This window comes from Megachile rotundata, chromosome 4, assembly GCF_050947335.1.
Source record: "Megachile rotundata isolate GNS110a chromosome 4, iyMegRotu1, whole genome shotgun sequence".
In the NCBI taxonomy this organism is placed as follows: Eukaryota; Metazoa; Arthropoda; class Insecta; order Hymenoptera; family Megachilidae; genus Megachile; species Megachile rotundata.
The window spans coordinates 17574811-17597948 of NC_134986.1; the positions used below are offsets into that span (position 1 = coordinate 17574811).

Sequence of the window (23138 nt, forward strand, 5' to 3'; positions counted from 1 at the left end):
TAGACTTGCTAATTGATGATGACCAATATATGCTGTTGTTAGTGCATCAACAAGTGTGATATTGTAGATGTTTATTATCAAAAATTATGTGAACTAGAGTCATCTCTAATGTTACCTTTACTGTTGCTTCCCGCATGAAGTTATGAATGAAACCTGAAGTGTAGACTTGCTAATAGATGGTGACCGATATATGTTGCTGTCAGCTCATCAACAAGTGCGATGTTGTTGAACTTTATCCCCAAAAATTATCCAGACTAGTCACTTCTAATGTTACCATTACTGTTGCTTTCCATCTAAAGTCATGGATGAAACCTGAAGTGTAGACTTGCTAATAGATGGTGACCGATATATGTTGCTGTCAGCTCATCAACAAGTGCGATGTTGTTGAACTTTATCCTCAAAAATTATCCAGACTAGTCACCTCTAATGTTACCATTACTGTTGCTTTCCATCTAAAGTTATGGATGAAACCTGAAGTGTAGACTTGCTAATAGATGGTGACCGATATATGTTGCTGTCAGCTCATCAACAAGTGCGACCTTGTTGAATTTTATCCTCAAAAATTATCCAGACTAGTCACCTCTAATGTTACCATTACTGTTGCTTTCCATGTAAAGTTATGGATGAAACCTGAAGTGGAGACTTGCTAATAGATGGTAACCGATATATGCTGCTGTCACCTCATCAACAAGTGCGACCTTATTGAACTTTATCCCCAAGAATTATCCAGACTAGCCACTTGTAACGTTACTCCCATATTCTAGATAAAAGCCAAGCGTCATAATGCAATCAACGATGCATAAGAAACTGCAGTAAACAATTTCAAAAATCATTTAAGCTTATCTCAGAACAAACTTGATCAGTAGCTAGAAACAGTGCCTCCAGAAAATCCAACGGAACCATACGGTCACGTGCGATAACGCCTTGGTACGCGTCGCTGGTACACGTCGGCGCTGTGGATCCCGCAACGGACTCATCGCGCGCCTTCGGTGAAAACGAGAGAGAAGAGAGCAGCGGCTGAAAGGAGACAGGAATAACCTTGCTTTTATCGCGGTTCTCGAGCAGCGGAGCGAAGGAGACGGGAAAAAAGGAGACACTCGCCGCTCTAGAAGAAGACGGCCGTATGCACGTCGCGGTGCCGGCGACGAGGAGCAGAGTCGAGCAAGAGAATGGCGCGAGAGGAAAGAGCGCGTGTTACTTGACGAGAAGATAAAGAGGGAAATAGAGAACGGAGAGAGGACAACGCGAGAGAGACGCCCTTTCGCGCCTCTACGAGACGATGAAGAGAGACGGGGAGACTCTCTTCTAGACGAGGGAGATTCCGCGGTTTTAGAGGAGTCGAAGAAACGGGAGAGATTGGACTCCTTCATGGTTTTACGAAAGGGAGATACGGGACGTGTGATCTGTTGCAGGATAGATTAAGAAAGATCAATGGAGAGAACTCTTCCACGGTTTTATGCAGAGGAGATGAAGGAGAAAAACGTAAGAGAGATGTCTACGACTGGACAGAGACATGGGAGACACGAGGCAGACGTGGACCACGCTTGTCCGCGAATATAGTGACGGGAGATGATGAACATATGAGAAAGAAGACATAGAAACAAAGAATAAGCAAGATTGAGAGACAAGAAATAGACAAGAACCATGAAAGAGACGAAGAATAGACAAGAAAGAGCGATAGACAGAAGAAACATGGGAGAGACGCGTCTACCACACCTCCATGTGCAAAATACGCGGGAGACAGAACTCTCCCACATCTCGCAGAAGAAACGAGAGACCAAGGAGAGAGTCAGGGACTCTCCATGGCCTTTACGCAACAGAGACAATAGAGAAACGTGGAAGAAGCATGGAAGAGACGAGGGAGAGCCTCGAGAGGGCTGGCAAAAGAACCGAAGGTCTCTCCCGCCAGCTAGACAGATACTCTCGCAAGCATGTCGACGTATTCGCGGATACGAGTCTTCTTTCTCATTAAGAGAGAAGGAGAGAAACGCGAGAGGTGAACGTCGGAAGAGGGAAAGAGTAAGAGGGATTGGCGAAGTATGCCTCCTTTTTGCGACGCCCGGAGGCCAGACGCCAGCACCGCGATGCATCGCGGTTCTACGTTTCCTAAACTTTCTAGTGGCTCTCGGTACCGGCTGGAAAACCGGACGATGCTGGAGAACTATCTGGATTGCCTGATTACTTTTCTGGATTAGGTTTGATCGAGCATTGCGTAACTTGTTGGGTTCGAGGAAACTTTAGGTTCGATTGTGGATGCTTTTAATATCGGTAGGTTTGGTGGATGATACTTGAAACGTCGTTAGGTTCGATGGAGAATGCTTTTGATATAGTTAGGTCTGTGCAAGATACTTGTAATATTATTAGGTTCGATCGAGGTTGCTTTTAATATCGTCAGGTTTGGTGGATGATAGTTATAATGTCGTTAGATTCGATCGAGGATGCTTTTGATATAGGTAGGTTTGATGGAAGATAGTTCTAATATCGTTAGGTTCCATCGAGGAGGCTTTTAATATCGTTAGGTTTGGTGAATGATACTTGTAACGTTGTTAGGTTCGATGGAGGAGGCTTTTGATGTTGTCAGATTTTATAGAAGATACTTGTAACATCGTTAGGTTCGATGGAGGATACCTTTGACGTCGTCAAGTTTCATCGAGGATACTTGTAACATCGTCAGGTTCGATCGAGGATACCTTTGACATCGTCAAGTTTGATCAAGGCTACTATTAGCATCGTCAGGTTCGATCGAGGATACTTTGACGTCGTCAAGTTTGATCAAGGCTACTATTAGCATCGTCAGGTTCGATCGAGGATACTTTCAACATCGTCGAGTTCGACCAAGAATACTATTAACATCAAGTTTGATCAAGGATACTTATTACATCGTCAGGTTCGATGGAGGATACCTTTGACATCATCAAGTTTGATGAAGGTTACCTATAACATCGTCAGGTTCGATGGAGGATACCTTTGACATCATCAAGTTTGATCAAGCCTACTATTAGCATCGTCAGGTTCGATCGAGGATACCTTCAACATCGTCGAGTTCGACCAAGAATACTATCAACATCAAGTTCGATCAAGGATACCTATAACATCGTCAGGTTCGATGGAGGATACCTTTGACATCATCAAATTTGATGAAGGTTACCTATAACATCGTCAGGTTCGATGGAGGATACCTTTGACATCATCAAGTTTGATGAAGGTTACCTATAACATCGCCAGATTCGATCGAAGACACCCTTAACAGCATCAAGTTTGATCAAAAATACCTGTAACATCGTCAGGTTCGATCGAGGACACCTTCAACATCGTCGAGTTCGACCAAGAATACTTGTAACATTAGATGATGATGATTAGTGTTATGGGCGTCGACTGCCATGGTCATTAGCCCGTGTAACATTAGGTTCAATCAAGTATTGCCTTTAGTGTCACAAGGCCCATACAAGAATTCATACCTTTATGGAGCACTTGGTACCATCAAGAGCTGAAAAGATGTCACTGAAGACAATACAGGAACAAGGTTATCTGTGTCCATATAGGTAGACTCTTCTGGCTCACACAAAATTGGTACTCTTCCAGTAATACATAGTTACAATAGCATATATCAATAATAAAAATATATGTACCAGTTTAGGTAGATTTTACTGTGACCAATTAAAACAGCATTTCTTCCATACGACATCTATGTAGCTTTATGCAGTACATATTTGTGAAGGTACACATAAGAAGTCAGAGGAGAGACGTGGAAAAGTTAGGGAAAGAGAAAATTGTTTATATCATTACTGATTTTACAGGTACTCTTAATTAAGCATTAAATTAACAAATTTACAAAATGCACAAAACAACATATCAACCGGAAAATATATAGTAATGCATTCGCCATATGAATTTAATTATATAGTTCGCCGTAAATCACGATCGATAAATTGTTCGCAATTACATAGACCTGATGGTTGTTATTGCAAATTGCTGGTATACCGTTGTAACGTAAATTCGTTGTTTTGAACTCAAATACGCAGTTCTCTTTATATAGAACAAACTATGGTGAACAGCTATGCTAGGTTTGAAGTAGATGACCTGGTCAATTGCCGGCAAAATAAACATTGTTCATAAGAATTGATTACTAGGAATTAATATTCTTAGAAAAGAAACGCGATACGAATTTACAAGCTAGCGTAACAAAGAGATTACAAGATCGCTAGCACACATCTTAGATAAACAGACTCTCGTGTGCAAACTCTTCGACAACACGCGCGAAAAGGAGAGCTCGATCAGCGGATTAATGTGCGAACTCGATGCTAAAACAATCGGGAATAACTTTGAATTACGGAATGTTCGCGTGTCAGGTTGTTGCACGCATGAAAAGAAGAGGCTCCGTATCCGTGCGAGAACGAGCGACCCGCTAGAATCCCGCTACTCGGGTAAAGATAGAAACAGGAACGGAAAGAGAGTAATCAGAAGGGGGCCCGGGTATCCAGCTAGGAGAGGAGGAGTTAGATCTGGTTACAGGTAGCTTTGTAACCACAAACCAAATCCCAAATCACTCGACGAATCGATGTTGACCGACCCTTGCCTCCCCACCACGATATCGGTCATTAGCTGTATCGGAGCTTTTGTTGGATACTAATCGACGTATCGAACAGGGAAATAGAAAGAGTGACGAAGTTGAAGTGAAAAGGGGGAGATAGTCACTAAAGAAGTTTAGAAGAGACACAGGAGAAACGGGGGAGAGATATGGTAAAGAGTTGGGAGAGACGGGGGAGAGACTGGGAAAAAGAGACGAGGGGATCTACAAGAGAGAAACGAGAAAGAATCCGTAAGACAGAAGACAAGGGAGAGACAGAAACGCGAGAGTGTAATAGATGACGAAGAGTCGCTAGAGAGAGTATACGAAGAAGAGTCACGAGACTGTCCGGAGTCTATACTGGGAAGGAGAACATCTGAGACAAGGGAGAAACAAACAGTCGGAGGTGTATACGCTTTTCGGGAAACGCAGAGTCGAGGGAGAGATACCCGAACGCGAGAGAGAAGCTGGTAAAGTACAACCCTCGTTCCGAAGGTATACCCCGCCAGCACCCCGTCACCCTATCGAAAGTTCCGTTTCGCGCCAAAATCGCGTAACAACGTGCAAACCCCGAAACACGTTCTGGATACAAATCGAGATCCAATAACGCGCGATTCCCGATAGCGGCAAGACGAAGGGGGTCTGTAAGGGAGACGTTGGCAAGGGGATGACGAAGAAAAGGACAGCGACGAGGGAGAGACGCAGAAGAGATCCCGTTGTCAGTAACACTCCCCGGTAGAATACGTAGGACCTCGAACTCGTCTGCGGATCGATACGAGTTCCTGGTAGACTCGCGAAAGGGGGCTTCAGGAGGGGGGCTAGGGTGGCAGAAGAGCGGACCGTAGGAGGTGAGGGGATCGACGGTGGTGTTTGTGGGGTGCGGGGGTGGACTGACACAGGGACGCCTCGGGGGTGTTTCCATGGTGACGGGAATTATCGTCCGGGGTGGGTGTAGGGTCTTCGTATCTCTCTCGCACCCTCGGCATCCCCTTCTCGTGGTTTTTCCCTAAAACACGCGCTGGTACGTACCCTTTTCTCCTTCTTCCGGATAAACTCCTGATTTTCGAACGATCTCGAAAGGGTTGCTTTTTCGTTCGCCCGCAGGGAGGGTCGACTGCCAAGGTACGATCAACGCCCAGAAACGTTCGCAAGGGAACTGGAAGGAACAAGAAGAACCTTGAAGAACGAGGCGCATCAATTCGATGGAAACGCGAATTCGGCGGTGCTGGTAATTCGTTGGAAACAGGTTCTCCGCCGCAAAGAAAGCAGTACGCCGGAATCATCGGCATAAACGCATCCGCGAAACGTACAAGGGCAAAGAATCCCTTTCGAGGTTCATGCAACTTCGCATGGAAACTGATACGATGGAAATTAACAGTCTTTGTAGCCAATTGCGCGGAATCTCTTTAATTACTTCATTGTTAATAACCGACATATTGGACGGAATAATTTTGTGAAGGTCTGAATAAAATGCAGTTTTATTGGGACGTTCATAACGAAAGGTTATTTTAAAATGAAGTACACGCTGTGTAGAAATCGATGGTTGACTTGTACATCAGTCAAATTCGTGAGTACAAGCTTAGAAACTTGGATTACTAAAAATATCAGGCTGTTTTTGGTTCACCTGGGGAACATAAACGATAACTTTGTCTTTATATATCTTTGTATAGCTCTATAATGTTTAGACATAGATCTACCGTGAATTGAAAACTTGCTCGATACAAGACAAGAACATCGTGATGTAAGTACAAGTTACGATACTTCAATGAAATAAATGTTATATCGTTGACAAACACATAAAGCATTCGACTTACCAATGATTAATTAAAAGAACGTGAAAATATCCTTTAAAAATACGTCTTTCATGGACGAAGCGATTTTGTTTGAACGCCCATTTTTGAACATGAACTTCACAAATTTATTTGAAGCAAACTATAAGCTTAACATACATGACGTTTTGCAGTAATATTCGTAAATGTTTGAAATAACAATCAGAATTTGTGTTAGCATATTTATCGACAATTTACGGAGTTGTGCCTGAAGCAGCTTTTGTAAGACGCACTTGCGGAACCAGCTGTAAAATGTTTGTAAAACCTGTAATTATTACTTGAAGTATACCTGAATATAATGATAAAACATCGTATACCTTGCGATTCTCGTTCTCAAATAAATTCGTAAAAATGGACGTTCAAACGGAGACACTCCCTCGATTTGTCTTTGTCTGATAAAAAACGAATGCTAAGTGTTTAAAATAGAATTGGCGACTAAATGTTATCTTCTTTGCAAATTCATGAAACTTACGTAACTTTGCAAATGAGCGTTCAAAAACGTCAGAAAGTAACAGATCGAATATTATACAATCGAAATTCGACCTGGCGAATTATCTTCAGTAAATTACAATATAATTGCATTATGCGATCTTGCCGATAATTATAACGCGTATCTCGATTTAATTAACTAATTAATTCTATCATGGAACCTTCAAATCGTACATTCTTAGATTTTTATGTAATCAAAGTCTCTCGCGTTTAATTCGACGTTTAATCGCGTGAGAGTACCCCGAAGCGTATTTTAGCAGTTTACGAGATAAACAAATGAATAAAATTAGCGATAGAAGTATGGGAAAGCGGGTGGTCTCGAGGAACGATCGAAACCGATGATCTCACCTCGAGATATCGATACCAACGGCGAGGTCGTCGAGTCTCGTGTCGTGGAAAGTTCCACTTGGCTCGAGAGAGGCAGGAAACCTGCGCAGACGCGGTACGCGTTTTCGTCCGTGCTCGCGCAGACCCAAATCCCCTAATTAATATCTCCGTTCCTGATCAAAATATCGAAACGATTCCTTCTGCGTTCGATTCTACACCATTTCGCAGTTCTACATTTTAAATTTCATCGAGATCCGTCGAGAAACAAGGACGCTACGATCGATTTCAGGAAAGGCGTTCCGCGAACGGCACTAGCGTGAAATATCGATTTTCCTCCAGAACTATCGATTCCGTCTCATTACGTACGATACATCGAGCATCACCGATGATATCTACGTTAAATATTTGTTAACGCACAACCATAACTGCAAGAAATCGATGAATTTTAGGGGGATGTATTTCCAAGCGATATAGTTCGATCGATTGTTCGCTAAGTCGCAACTCGATACGATTAAACTGTGCTTAACGAGAGATCGTTTATGTTTAAGGAGGATGTAAATCATGGCGCAACGCGGGTTCTGTCCGCGAACAAAAGGAGGGTGTGGCGGATTTACACGAGTTTACGGCTCGAAATCGAAAATAGAACGGACCCATAAACGCCGCCACGCTCGCAGACCATTAGGATACGTGAAATTTAACACGTAGAAAGTCCGCGAGTTTATCAATCACCGCGCGTGCAATTCAGCGCGTGAAACTGCTCGACTCTCGTTCGACTACGGGGAAATTAATCGATACCGGTCGATCGCTCGATTAATCGTTCAACATCGTCCCGTACATCTTGTCGGACGCTCGAAACACCTCTCCATAGCTTCTCTACTCTCGAGAATCAAGTCTATCTTCAAAACTCGTGTTCCACATTTTCAAATTTCGCGGTCAACTTTTTCGTAAAGATTTTTTCGATTAGGTTAGGTTGTTAAAGAAAATTTGAACGATTAATTGATTGAAACATGGCGGATTTTTACGAAATTCTTCACGAAAATGGAGCTTGGAATTAACTAATGTTATTCGATTTTATTATCGTGTTTGAGACGAAAGATTTCGTTCAGTGTACTCGAGTGACAAAAATTACTGTGTAGAACAATTAGTATACATTTTCTTCTACATATAAGAACAGTAATAAAATTCGACAGCAATATTTAATAACACAAACTTTTAACGTAGTACAGTGAATAATATTTTTATAAGTGTACGTGAAATTTTCTAAACCTACTAAATATAGAAAAACATCGAAAAGTACAGAAGAATTCTACAGTAGTAAAGTAGCAAAAGGTATTTACAAGACTTCGCCGTCTCCTTAGCGGAAACGGGGGTTCAAGGTTTATTTTAAGTACACCCTTTAGGAGCCAGAGGCGGCCTGCAACTTGTTGCTCGATTTTGACCCGGCCTGGGTCCTACCATTTTGTTAGTTTGCCACAGGTTCTGGGACCTTCCCTCGGAACGCGTCTGAACACGAATGCGATACAAATTCAACTGCTTTCTCTATTGCCTGCTTTCGTTTTGCCTTCCACCCTCCATGGAAATGTTTCTTTTCGTTTCTCTTTGTACCTTGCACTTTCTCTTTCAAATTGGAAATTTTCTTTTAAATCTCGCACATGAAAAACTTTGAATCTCGGTTTGTCTTCCAAACTTTGACTAGAAAATGTTCACGTTGGAGTTAAATAAACTTGTACGCTGAATTTATATTTTTCTAGCACGAGTTTCTTTAACGTAAAAATAAAAATAACTCGAGCCATCACTTATTATAACGAACTATTTTGGGGTGCAATTTTGAAAGCCTTGAAAAAGCCTTTGATTCGTTGAGAGACATATTTCGTACTCTTCCGTATAAAAATTGAAACTCTAAGCTTTTTGTGTTTTCGTTTTACGAGAATAAAAAATAAAATACGTTTTCTCACACGTGTAAATGCAAGAATATCGAGAGCAATCACCGATAGCATCGTTCCGAATAGTTAGCCATTTATGCGCGTTCCATTGTATGTAAAGTAGGTCACGCGTTTTCGCTATCACCACGAGTCGTAACGTTTTATCGTTTATCTAATTACTGGCATCATCTGTCGGCCGTGCATGGATGGAATTAATCGACGATGCAGATTCGATTGAAAACGCGAAATCGGCAGCAACTGACACTCTTCCATGCACGAGTTACGCCGAATCTATTTTGTAATTGAATTACGATCATACCGATTAACTGCATACGAGGCCATTTACGTTATTTTTTGTTCGATGTGGAATGAAGAGGAGTTATAAATAATTTTGGTACTTTTTGCTACGAATTTTGGTACTTTATTAATAAACGGTTTAATGTGCTTGTTACTTTGTCAAGGTTCAAATACAACTTTTATGATTTTATACTTATTTGTAACGCATTGTATTTCTATTGATGTTCGATCAAATAATCTTTATTTTAATATTGACTTTACATGTGCACGCATGACATGAAATTAGAAATAAAATAGAAGAATAAATGCACAGACGATTAAATATAATTGGAAGTACATATTTTTCCAACGTTCCATAGCTTGATAAAAAACAACACAAATGTCGAGAAAATCTTAACAAATTTTGTAATTTAAAATATTATGGGAAACATGTGAAGCGGTCAAATGACTGGAAGTTTCAGAGTGAAACAATAAAGTTTTTCCAATAATACCTACCACTATATTCAACTAAAGATACCTCGTTTGAAGTCAATTTTAACAACATGAAATTAGACTCGACCATGATAATTAAGGGTTAAGAATGTCCGAGTATCCTATAATAACGCGACCATATTGAGGCCATAAAAAGTCCTAACGAATTTTACTTTCCACATACCTGATTGTCCAAACTATTCTTTCTACATGAAGTGTCTATGAAACTTGAAGTATACAATAAATTTACTATTGGATAAAAGACTCATAAAATGAGTGGCTCAAGTATTCATCACCCGAACACGTGTGAAAAGGCGATCGCGTTAATAAATGTACGCATGAGGATATCCATCCTCCACATACAGCTAACAAGACAAAACTTATGAAGCAATAGAAACGTAATAAACTTGAGTAAAAATTTAGACAGTGTCCACATACAGCTAACAAGACAAAGCTTATGAAGCAATCAGAGACTTAACAGACTTCATTAAAAATTTACAGTGTCCGCATACAGCTAAGAAGACAAAGCTTATGAAGCAATAGAAACGTAATACACTTGAGTAAAAATTTATGCAGTGTCCACATATAGTTAATAAGACAAAGCTTATGGAGCAATCAGAGACTTAACAGACTTTAGTAAAAATTTACAGTATCCGCATACAGCTAACAAGACAAAGCTTATGAAGCAATAGAAACGTAATAAACTTGAGTAAAAATTTAGACAGTGTCCACATACAGCTAATAAGACAAAGCTTATGAAGAATCAGAGACTTAACAGACTTCATTAAAAATTTACAGTGTCCGCATACAGCTAACAAGACAAAGCTTATGAAGCAATAGAAACTTAATACACTTGAGTAAAAATTTATGCAGTGTCCACATATAGTTAACAAGACAAAACTTATGAAGCAATTAGAGACTTAACAGACTTCATTAAAAATTTACAGTATCCACATACAGCTAAGAAGACAAAGTTAATCAGAAAATATGAAGCGAATAGACGAATATGAAGTGAATATATTTGGAACAGAAATGTAAACGGTATAGAGTAACGTAGCAGTCAAAGTGTCGTATAGAAATAATAAAGCGATTAAAGTAAAAATGAAAAGGTAAGGTCGATTAGAACCTCCCCTTAATCGAGTGCGTGGAGAGGTCTCCCATGCGTACGTGGGAGTCGCGGACTCGATCGGCGCAAGACGAACTCGCGCGATAACACGAGGCTGATAACGCGACGACGACGTGCGGTCGTTAGGCTCATAAGTCGCGTCGCACACCTACACGCGTACATCCGCAACACGCTTCTACACACAAGGCGCGGTGCGTCGCTCCGTATAAAGAGCGGTGCATTGCGCCAAGCCTGTGCGCCAGTGAATTAATAATCGAACTTACGTGGGTCGCTGCTCGTCTACCGGGTGTCTACGCTCGTGCCCAAAAGGATGCCGCTCGAAAACCTGCAAACAAAAACGATGCATTTTACTTCAAGATTATCTTTACTACAAGACGTTCACGCCTTGTAGTAAACGACCCATGATTAACCACCATTTCAGTATTTAACTGAAATACGTAAGATTTATTGTTAGATCTGATTGGATCTGTGATAGACCTGTGATGGTTGAGTTACGTACTGATGTAACTTTAAGTGTTTAGTGAAACAGTAGTTCGGGTTTTAGTTTGAAAGGAATGGCAAACTTATCAACGAGTGGATTGTCGTTCGTGAGATGAAATATTACAAGTCTAAACAAATTAATCAACGATACATAATTTCATTTCATGTCGGTAAAGAAATAGAGAAGTCCTGTCATTGAAGTAGTCAATAAGTAAGATTTCGTGTTACATGAAAAATACAAAGATACGTGTTACACCAATAGCCTGAATTTCATTCTCCATTTCTTTCAATATAAAACTAGCAAATATTAAATGAGTACATGATCCTTATTTCAAAGAATTTATCTTACATAGTTGAATATTTGCAAAATTTCAAAGAAATGAAATATGAAGTAAGTTCGGTGTAAAAATTAATGAATCTAAGGAGCTTTAGTTAACAACTTAGCGCGCCAACTTTGGAAAATTGTCTAGAGATTAAAGGAAACTGCGACGCAGTGGTAGAAGGTTAGTTCCGAGGGTGATAAATAAGGGTTGATAAGAAAACACCTCATATATGAACGCTTTTTATGAGTGCAACTCACGATACTCCATTAAGATCAACGACGGGGGCTGGTTTTATCAAACGTTTATGTTTATTCATTTTTCAACTCGCTTACGGCTGAAATAAATCTGAGAATCATGTATCGTAAATCTTTTGTTAATGTTTGATTTATATACACAAGATATTTATTCTTCGTTTAAACGATTTTGAACGAATGTTATCCAAACGTCTCTCTTACGTTTGCAATATTCAAAAGCAAACGTGAGGATTGTATATTTCATGTATGTAATGGAAGACATGGAAGTATAAACAGCGTTTCTATATGAAGAAATAATGAGCTTCGTTAAAAAGAAATTACCGCAGAAAAACAGTGATTAAATACTGCGTGCGGTACATGTGCAACTTTCGAAAACTGGTAGAAGCTTTCTATACGAGAATCTCTCGCTTAATGCACGAATAGTTGCAAATTAGTTGAACTACTTCTCCCACATCCGTACACCCACAATGTTGGCAGAAATGAACTTACTAGACCCGAAGAAACTTTATCTACGAACCAGTACATTAACGTTCAGGCAACAAATTTACATCTAACGGTACAAAACTTCTGAGACCGGTTGCAAATACTTCTAAAAGTATTTCTTGCTGATTATGTAAACCTGCGTAACTTCAACCAACTGGTCGAATAAAAAAACTTTCGAAATAAAAAACGCAAAGAACGAGTTATAAATTACTTTCGCGAAAAATGTCGACTACGAATGTCGAAATATGGAAACAAAATGTCGAATCGATATTTCGTGAAAGATCATCAATAATTCTGTCCCGAACACGTTCGCGATTATATGATCGATGAAAGTTAAAATATGCATTAGAGTTTGGTTAATAATATTGCGAAAGAGAGGGGAATGAACAATGTCAAGAAACTGTGTTAAAAAATAGAAAGAAACTCGATCCAAGCCTCGAAACCGCGCTCGAAGAGGTCTCCACTGGTCCAACCTAAATCATCTAATATTTCGGAAAGTGTTCGTCCGATGACAATGAATTTTATATTAGTAGACATGACAAATGGTATAGAATAATATATAAAAAGATTTATACGAATATCTTCAGCCGATCTCGAGATATTAAATGGTCCCTTTTTCCAACCACGCGTCGTTCGGAACTTAGTTCTCCTGGTTTCGTTTGGGGCAACGCGCATGCGCGCGCGCCGAAACTGCTCGAACGATGATGCCACTATGTGTTCAAATTTTAGCACCACTCTTGAATGCAATACTATTAACAATTTATAAATTTATTCTTTGTAGAATTATACTGTGCGAAATTTCGTGATCTTCGATCGATATTGTCGACTTAAATGTTTGACACTATGTAGTAAGAATAGCGAATTTCTCAATTTCCTTGTAGAACTATTTATTTATCTGTGTTTAATAAGGTAGTCTTGTCACATAATATATCTCGATCTTTTGTAGATTGTTTGCTCCTAACCTGCACGCGTTATTTCAGACACGAATGATGACGATGAGAGTACAAAAGATCGAATAATATAATGCGAAAATGTACTTTGATCGCGAAAGACTTTTGCTACACATCTTGTAGCAGTTTTCAAAGAATCATAAGATCACTGTAGGAAAAGACGCGATGACCCTCACATTCCGGGAATCCTAAACTCTTAATCATGAGTTACCAAATCCTATTTTAAACGCTGAGTAACCGTATTTACAAACAATATTAAATTCACGTGCCATTGCACTGAACAATTTCTGACGAAGTCGAAAACAGTCGGGGGCACGTAACCTTACTTTTCGTCTCAACCCCCCGAAAGAAAAATCCACTTCAAAATCGTTATACACATTTTCTTCAGCTTCATATTGTCATTGAACCATCTTAGAATGAACTGCTAAATGCTCCGAGTCTTCGGAACATCAAACTTCAAAAATCTAACCGCTCCAAGATTTCTTAACGTTGAGGTCCCGAAAACGTAATGTGAACGTTTAACTTTTTACTCGATTCTCTACTTTTTCAAATATTAATTATTAGTTGCAATACAAAACCAGTAAGTTTACATACTACTTGAAACTTCGAAACATCTATCAGAAAATTAAACCCGACAAAAATTGTGAAAATTACAAAACAAAGATCTCGCAAAAGACGTCACCGTATTAAAAATAGACAACGCTCTTTGCCACCCTCCAATGATCGCGTTCACTAGCATAAAGATTTAAGACATTCGATTTAGATACAGGAAGGATGTGCCACGCCCTGCTTTCGACATTGCGGTGTCCGCGATGGACGGCCGGCATAATGAGAAACACGAATCAGTGGCCTCATCGTTCCGCTGTATCCTTGGTCGCGTGCGCTGCGACTTCGTGCGCGTTTCCTCTTGTTTATCGTGTTCTTGTATACCTCTAATTAACTTGCCGCCATCTCGCGATCGTTACACGGCTCCTAACTAGTTCTTATTTATTTTGCATATTTTTTTGGCCGCACATTCTCGTTCGGGCCATAAAGACGGACGGCGTCGCTCGGGACTTAAATCGTTAATGGGGTTCGATGTATTCATATGAACCGAAGGCTCATTAACATGGGTGCTCGTTGCAAAAACTTTCGACACTCTCGATGTTTAATATGCTTAGGTCGTAAACTAAGTTCGTGGAGTACTTTTTCTCCATTTCGCGATGCAATTCTGTTCATTTGTTGCGTGACGTAGGATACGTTCTTTTCTTGCACAATATTTGTTGTATTTTACATTTTAAGTTAAGTTCGGGTTGGAACTAATGTAGTAAGATCTATTTTTCGGTAGGAAGTTACGTTACAAGCTAACAATACAGGGTCTATTCTGACCGAGTATTCGGGCCACGTATGTACACAAACAAGGCTCATTACGTAACCGATATCAAAGGCTAAAATTACAATGGAATCGAATAGCCCGGTAGTCGGAGATCATTTACCTCGGACGTAGTCCTAAAGGAGGTATTAAGGAGATTAAGGAGGTTGCATCAAAGCCGCGAGCACAGCAGCTACGATGACAAAGAACAAAGGAGAGCATTACTCGTACGCGGGGTAAAGAAGAGGAGAAAAGGAGGGGACGTGGCACAAGCTGCGTGTACCCGCAGCACGCCATCTACGTTGCCTTTGTGTATTCCATGGTTGCGCAATACCGCGCGGCTCAAGAAAGTCGCCCAACGCGGTCCGTATTTTTTTTCTACGCTGGTCACAAAACCCTTGGCAATTGATCGAGGCTTGAAAGCGCGCGGCGAACATCGAATCCGCCACGGGAAGGGGAAAAAGGAAGTCGCAAAAGAGGGTACGTTACTCCCATCCCGTCGCGACTCGGAGTAAGGGTACGACCGAGTTGGATTACGAACATTACCACGGGTTAACGGAGCGGGGATGCAGAGGGAGGGCGGAAGCATAGACAAAGAAAGGGGAAAGGTGCACGCGACGAGGAAGGGTGGGGAAAAAGCGAAGGAGAGGAAGATCGGTCTCCGGTGCAGAAACGTAGTGGTTTATAAAGAGAAGCGGCATCGCTGCACGGCTACTTGGCTCTCCAGGGCCAGGATATTTCAATACCGACGGTGCTCGGCCACCGCCGGCGTGGCTACGAAGAGGGGAAAACGGTACGCTCGTATATATGTAAATCGTATATATGTACCTCCCCCGGTGCCCCTCACCCACGTGCCCGCCCTACGGCCGCACACACGATATAACGTGTACGCGACTTTACACACCCGTGGGCGTTCGAGGGCAACAGAGAGAGAGAGAAAGAGAGAAAGAGACAAATGACCGATGGCACGGTAGCGCTCCGCTATTCGGGTTTCCCAGCACGAGGGGAAGAACAACGGGGGAGGGGGTGAGAGTCTGTCTCTGTCGGAACATAGACAGAGGGGGAAAGTTGCGGCAAAACGGAAAGGCTGGCATCAAGGGGAATGCAGGGACCTCGAACCGAACACCGTCTGACGACGATCGTTCGTGAGCCCGCCCTCTCGACGAGCCGAGGGGAATGGACGTGGGCCGTGCCACTCGACGATTGGTCGGGCTGGCAGGCGTCGGTGGCGCCTCGCGAATCCCGCCAATCGAGCGCCACCGTCGTGGCTTTTTTATCCTGCTATTTACGCCGAAGGACGGAGAAGAGCAGGCTCCCCATCTAGCTCTCTCGCTCGTTCTCTATCCCTCTCCTTTTCCTTCGTTCTCCCTGCGTGTTTCGTCGCCACGGGAGAGGACACTCTCGTTTCGGGATCCGTTGAGGTTGCACACGTTTTCACGAACAGCGCCGCCCGTATACTGCGACGCGCTTTATCCTACGTCGTTCTCGTTCGATACGGTCTCTAGCGTGTTAGAAAATTCGTGATTTCGCCGGATAACTCGTTCGTAGCGTCTGTTTACCGTTAAAAAGCATCGTTGATGCCGTGCGCCAGTGTGTTGTGGTAGTATGTGACAGTACGTCGCAAGAGGATACAGTGTTGTCATATCGTGGGCGCGAATACACGGTACCTCGATTCGCGAACTTTCCCGTTAAAAATCGTGAGTGTACACGTGAATAGACACGGCATTCGATGCGTTCGGTTCGTAACGGTAAATCGTGAACGTTACGACGACATAGTGGATCGTCGAGTTTATCGGTAATACGCCAGTGACATTTGGAGCGGTACTATCGATGAAATAGAGTTGGCAACATCGCATCGACTGGTCTCTCTCACACAAATACACGGATACACGTACCTAGAAGGGAACTTGGGGTGGCTGGCTAGCAGGCAGGCAGGCAGGCAGCTTTCTTGTTCCGAGGACGGCGCTCCTGGTCGCGCCGTCTCTCTTTTCTACCTCCATTGCGCTTGCTCTTCTCTCCCTTTTCTCCCTACCCTCCTCGTCCCGGTCACTCTCCTTCTTTCGCTTTCTCTCTCTTTCTCTCTCTCGCGTGTGCGGCGCACGTACCGTTGAGAACTTCTCCCTTCCCCTTCGATACTCTTTCTCTACCGTTTTACCCCCTCCCCTCCTAACCTCGAGCGGGTCGGGCGAGTCCACTAAGCCTGCGAGGGGAGTTCGGCAGACCTCGGCTCTAGTCGGCCTCGATCCGCAGAATGTGCTAGACGCTGTGGCTCGATCGTTCCGATTTTCGTATATTCGTACACGAAGAAGCTGTCCGGTATTCACGAGGCTCGATAACGTCTCACCGCGTTCCGTTCGTGTGTCCACGGGTCGCCAGTGCCTGTATCAACGTCAGTTTTCACCGTCAGTTTGGGACGCACTCGACCAGCGTATATCCGTACGACGGCCATGTTTGGTGTTTACGAGGTGAGGGGGAACTGCTGACGTCACGAAGCCCGATCTTACACGAAGGGAGTAGCAGCACCAGCAGAAGCAGAAAACGTGTTGCCGGCCAACACAGACACCAACGAGTCCATTAGCACCGATACGAGAAAGAAAACGAAACGTGGTCGAGCGAGAACGTCGTGCTCGACCGGTATACGTACGCGGGATTATCGTGCGGCCGAACACACGAGGAAGAAATTCGCGGCGCGCTAACTGTGCCGCCTAAAATTCCCTTCCCGATGGGACGTGCGTGTACTCCGACTTCGCTCGTGTTCGTCGGTCTTGCCGCGACTACTGGCCTTTCAAAAAACATCGGCCGCATTGCCGCCTCGCCGCTGAAATAGCAGCCACTCTAATCACCGTCGGTCGACGCCGATCAGTGCGGAAAACATCGAGCGATGCCGAGTGTTCTCGTATACGAGACAACACGTGCCGCAGCTTGCTTCACATGACTCGATACGAAAATGTTTTACGCGTCGAGAATGCGATCGAATTGATCGCTATTTAAACACGAAAATATAACACGTGGTCATATTTCACGTGCTGTGTCTTTCACCGTTGATACACCGACAGTGCTCTACGAATTCTGTGAAATCAGAGCTACGTTTCCTTTGGTGATACGACACTCGTCACGGTTTCTTTCCTTGTGTTTACGTACGTCATCTCGATTCAATTGGAGCTAAAGTTCTGCCTAAAGTCAGTGTCGGTACATATGGTGTTACGTTATTCGATATCGTTTCTACGTGACACGCATCGCACGCTTCTTGGATATATTTACTGCTTTTGTACGCGTCTGTCGAACAAGGATTAAAAACATCATGGATCTAGGTGACAGAGTTTATGCCGCGGAACGGATTATGAAGAAGAGGGAAAAGCGGGTAAGTAAGAGAACTGCCTACCGTCACCGTCAGGTAGCGCCACTACACGGAATCTGTTTGTCTATGCGCCGTTGCCGTTTACTCCCCACCCTTCGCTATCTTTCTCTTTCCCACTAGCGTTCCGACGATTCTGCTGCCCCTCCCGTTGCGATTTCTATCGTATACGATGCTCTCGATATCTCTCGTCAAACACGAACAGTCACGTTTAAAACTCACGTATTTTTTTCCTATTTTACCAACTTCTACGACTTTGTCTCGTCTACTGTTTCTTCTACAAATTCATCGATAATTCTTCGAACGAACAACTTTCCAAATGTTTGACACACAAAAGTTGACGCGTCTCCACCGCGTGCCGGTGATCATCGAATTCGACACATATATCGATAATATTAAAATATCGTTAGAGCAAGTAAGAAAACTTGTCAAATATAACATTAGATTTGTAATTTAGAAAATTTTGAAATCTCAATAAAAAATGTACAAATCTCTGAAATAATCTGGCATCATAAAACAGCAATCATTTCTTCGATAGTTATTTTAAGGTCAATATTAATCAACGGTGTGAGAAACTAAACAGTTTCTCGTAATTGGCGGTACAGAACATGCGCAGGCAAATAACCAATCAAATTTGGACATCGTCTAAGGCCCCCTCTCAAATTCCCCCTCCATGTTTATAATTCAAACTCACGTTTCATTTCCATATTTCTAGATTCACCATTTAAATACAAATAAAAAGATTTTAATGATACAATTGTATGTCAGGACAGTTTGATTGAGTTAGATTTGTCTTGAAATTCAGAGGACAAGAAAAATTTGTGTTACATTCTACCTGAATCACGCAGTTAGCGATATATCGGTAAGCATCAATAACGTATCGATAATTTATCGATAATCAATAGCAGCACCTCCACATCGAAACGCTGGGTAACGACGCGTGTCGAGAGGCTGGCAACGTTGTAAATCGACATAAAACACGCGAAACTTGTCAGCTGCGACCGGCTCATGCGCTATTAAACCAACGTGTGTCCTATACCTGCACAGTTATGTCATTGTTTTCCAACTGTCACACTGGCTGCGCACCTCGACCGGTCGGCACGCTTTCGTTCGTTGGCCGACGGCCAATAGGTGAGCTGTACGAGGCGGCTCTCGTGGAAGTCAACGCCGCCCGTTTTATCGACCGTACGGCTGTGTTAGATGGATTCGAAAATCCGCTGTTTGACGCAGACGCGCGAAACGGATCTTTGCGATCACCGGCTATATTTTGACGTCGTGGCTCTTAACTAACTGGCGCCAACATTCTTTCTCGTCCGTTCATGATTGTACTGGGTCTACGATGAAAGTAGAGGTGCTGATATCGATACATATCGATATGTCGATAATGTTGCAATATCGTTAAAACGAACGAGAGTTGCGACTAAACCATAGAGGGCTGAGCATGTAAATTGTCATTGTTTTTGACGCTGTCGAGTGATTATTCTGATTTGAAGTTACGATAGAGTAAATTTCAAATTTGAGTACGAATAAAGTTATGTTCGATTTGTAGTTTAGGTAAATATGAATAACGTCATCCATTCATTCGTTCAATTACCTTAATTATCTTCACTATTGTTAACGTAAACGTCGTAAAAATAAAACACTTTTAAAGTATTCCATGGTTCTATTCTATCTAAAATTGTATTTCATCTTTTACTACAGTTATCTTCCCTATTATTTTGACCTATCTTCTTTAGTTTACGAGAGCTGTCAAATCATCGACAGGTATAAGTCGCATTTCCCGCGAAATTTGAATTTGGATGATAAAACACTCGGAGGAAATTTTAACGTCGTTTATTCTAGAAAATCTCAGCAAAACTGTACGACGCAGTATTCCACGTAATTGTATAGCCGTAAAAAATTTGATTTTCTCCATATGGCATTTTATCTACCAACTTACCTACCACGCATGTGTACCCATACAATTCGAGTCTTCGGTAGATAGACCGGGTTTTCGTTATCTTGATTCCTTGGTATCTATGTCACATGCATCTGCAGGTCTAGGAACAGTGCAATTCACGTTGTGCAATTCGTGAAGCGTTACGAGAATCTTCTGTATTTCGAACAGGTGTTCGAATTCTTTCGCCATCTTTACGTGTCTCGCGCCGGAAGTAGAGGGATGAATTTGTAGATGGAGCGATACGATTGTCAGTGTAATCTATTTCATATCTGTAAAATATGATTTGTGGCACAAGCTGTGAATAAAAGTTGATAATAATTTATTTGTCAAAAATGTACTAAAAATCGATCTTGCAGAAGAATGATAATGTAGATTACCATTCTACCGATTTTCAAGTAACTTTTACGTAAACGTATAAAAGATGAATTTTGAAATTATTTAAAATATTAAATGGGGTGTAATTTTAAGAATAGATTATTAAATTCTGTTAAGACTTTTATAAATGTAAACAATTCTTGTAAGTAAATTTCGATTATTTTCGTTGCAGGGTAAGGTAGAATACTTCGTAAAATGGAAAGGATGGAGTAAAAAGTAAGTGAAAGATAACAGTAGATCGAAATACTCAGTTTTACTTGAATGGGTCACGAATTTAATTTCCAACGTTTTTCTAACAGATACAACACGTGGGAACCGGAAGAGAACATTCTAGATGTCAGGTTGATTGAATTGTACGAAGAAAATCAAAAAAATGGCGGGGATGTAACAGTAGCTTCAGTACCCACAAGGAGACCCAGGCGGAGGGATACCAGATACAGTGTAAATATTTATATCTAATTAACAATGAATATTATGAACTTTAAATTTTCAAGAATGCAAATTTTTAATATTAAAGCTTCAATGCGTAGCCAGTCACTGGTAAATATTTTCTCTAACATCTTTTTATTGGTTCTCATATCATGCAGATATGGCTAACATGGCTCTGAATGTTAATAACAAGGAAGCAGTACTTAGTAACATAAAATTTAAACAATTTTTGAATACACAGGAACAAGTGTTGGAGAATTTGGTGGTTGAGGAAGAACCCGGTGGAGATGAAAGAGTCGGGGAAGATAGTCAAGATGAGTCGACCACAGGTAGAGCTGACAACTTATAAGACACCCGGGTACGCGGGTACCTGTGAGATAACCGGGTAGAAAATCACCCGGCACAGGTACCCGTGACACAGACGAAGTATAGGACAGATCCATCATCTCTGCGTTTTTTGTCTCGCGTTGCAATTAAAAATTCTTACTATTATTCGAATAACATTCTGTAAGTGAGCGTAGAGGAAATTTTGAACTAAGCATGACCCAATTGAGAAAGTTGGAAATTGGGATATTTGATTATCCTGTTTGCCTCCACGCTCACTTAAGGAAATGCACAATCTCTGAGTTGAGATTTGTCCAAATTTATTACCTAATTATTCTCAGCAATGTTGGACTAATGTAGTTCCTAAAGACTACGAGAAAGATTTAGAGCGACATCGGTATTTCAGAACGTGAGATAGGATACCATGAGATGATAGGTCTATTCCTATACAGATGTTCGATAAATAGCCGAATTCGGGAATAGAGAGGCGGGTTTTTCCAGGAATTGGCTACTTATCGAGCAACCAATTATATGCACGCTGTTGCAATAATTTTTGTATTATCTTAATTATCTTCGTCATTTTTAAAGATATGAAGAAAGTTATGTAGTATCAGAGGGGCCATTAGATAGATAGCATCAATAATTTCTCTTTGGTGAGGGATCTTCCAAGGTTAATTGTCTTTTAAATGCTTTGATGGGTGAGGGGAATCTTAAAATTAATTGCATTTTTAAATGAATTAGAAATATTGCTTTTGTTACATAAATCGCATTTCGGAACATTTTGCGTGGTAAAAGGTTAGCAGTAATATTAAACGTACGTGCACTTAAAATCAAAAAGTAAAGATATTTTATATAAAATATGTTCCATATCTGACGAATTGACTCCAGACCTTAATACTTTTTTTTATGTATAATGTTCCAAGGAATCGACCTATGTAAGAATGTAATGAATAATAGGAATAAAATCATACAAAAGAATCAACAATTCAATTCGTTTAATTATTTTATTTATACATTACAAAATATAGAGTAACTCTGGTAATTAAGATAAGCTATATTTTTAACTGATAAAGAATGATGAAGATCCGCCTTTTTATGATTAAAACGTCAGTTTATAAATATTCAACAATATTTCATATTCTTTACATTCTTATGCACAAATCTAACTTTGTTTTCTTTATATTTGTCGTATATTTTTGTAACTTTATCTTCTTATACGTATTATAAAATTTACTTTATTATAATTGAAAGTATTTTAAATCATTGAAACAGTAATGAAATAATATAATGATGTAATTGGACTTTCCGTGATGAAAGATATGCGAGTTAAACGTACGGTATATTTCTATCGGCTATTTATATGGCGGCGACTTACTCGATGCGTCCCTATCGGCTACTTATATGGCAGCTACTTATCGAACAACGTCTGTATCCCACGATAACCCGGATACCCGGGTGTCTCATGTACCCGGTCCAAACCAATAGCCCTAACTACAGGTAGTACCTCAGCTCGTCGGTTGAATCCCGTTGCACCTGACGAAGACACGCTTCCGAGTTCCCTCGATGGACACGAATCGCCGACAGCCCCAGAATTGTCTGCGTCCAACTTCAGCGTCGATTCGGACAGTTCCAACAGCAGCGTGGACAGCCCCTTGTTGCCGAGGAGAGAACCAACGGGCACGAAGAGGAAAGCTGAAGTTCTCAGCAAAGAATCTGGAAAAATCGGTGTTACCATTACTACAAGCAGTCCAAGCAGCGGTAGCGGAAGTCCACCACCAAACAAAATCCCTCGACTGTTACCTTTAAATAGCAATCTAACGTCGCCTTCTTGCCACGTATGTATCATG

At 41.4% G+C, this 23138-nt stretch overlaps 1 protein-coding gene across 3 annotated transcripts in view; it reads left to right on the forward strand.

Annotated features, from left to right (window-relative positions):
* Positions 1 to 23138, forward strand: part of LOC100877232 (polycomb group protein Pc) — a 305270-nt gene that overhangs the window by 278694 nt on the left and 3438 nt on the right. The window contains exons 1-5 of one of the 3 annotated variants that reach the window (XM_003708073.3): positions 18096 to 18230; positions 20711 to 20754; positions 20838 to 20979; positions 21209 to 21296; positions 22789 to 23126. In XM_003708073.3, coding sequence (XP_003708121.2) covers positions 18171 to 18230; positions 20711 to 20754; positions 20838 to 20979; positions 21209 to 21296; positions 22789 to 23126 — 672 coding nt within the window. In that variant the 5' untranslated portion in view covers positions 18096 to 18170. Of the gene's footprint in view, positions 1 to 18095; positions 18231 to 20710; positions 20755 to 20837; positions 20980 to 21208; positions 21297 to 22788; positions 23127 to 23138 lie in introns of those variants that run through there. The other 2 variants (XM_076530605.1, XM_076530604.1) reach the window with 2 other exon arrangements.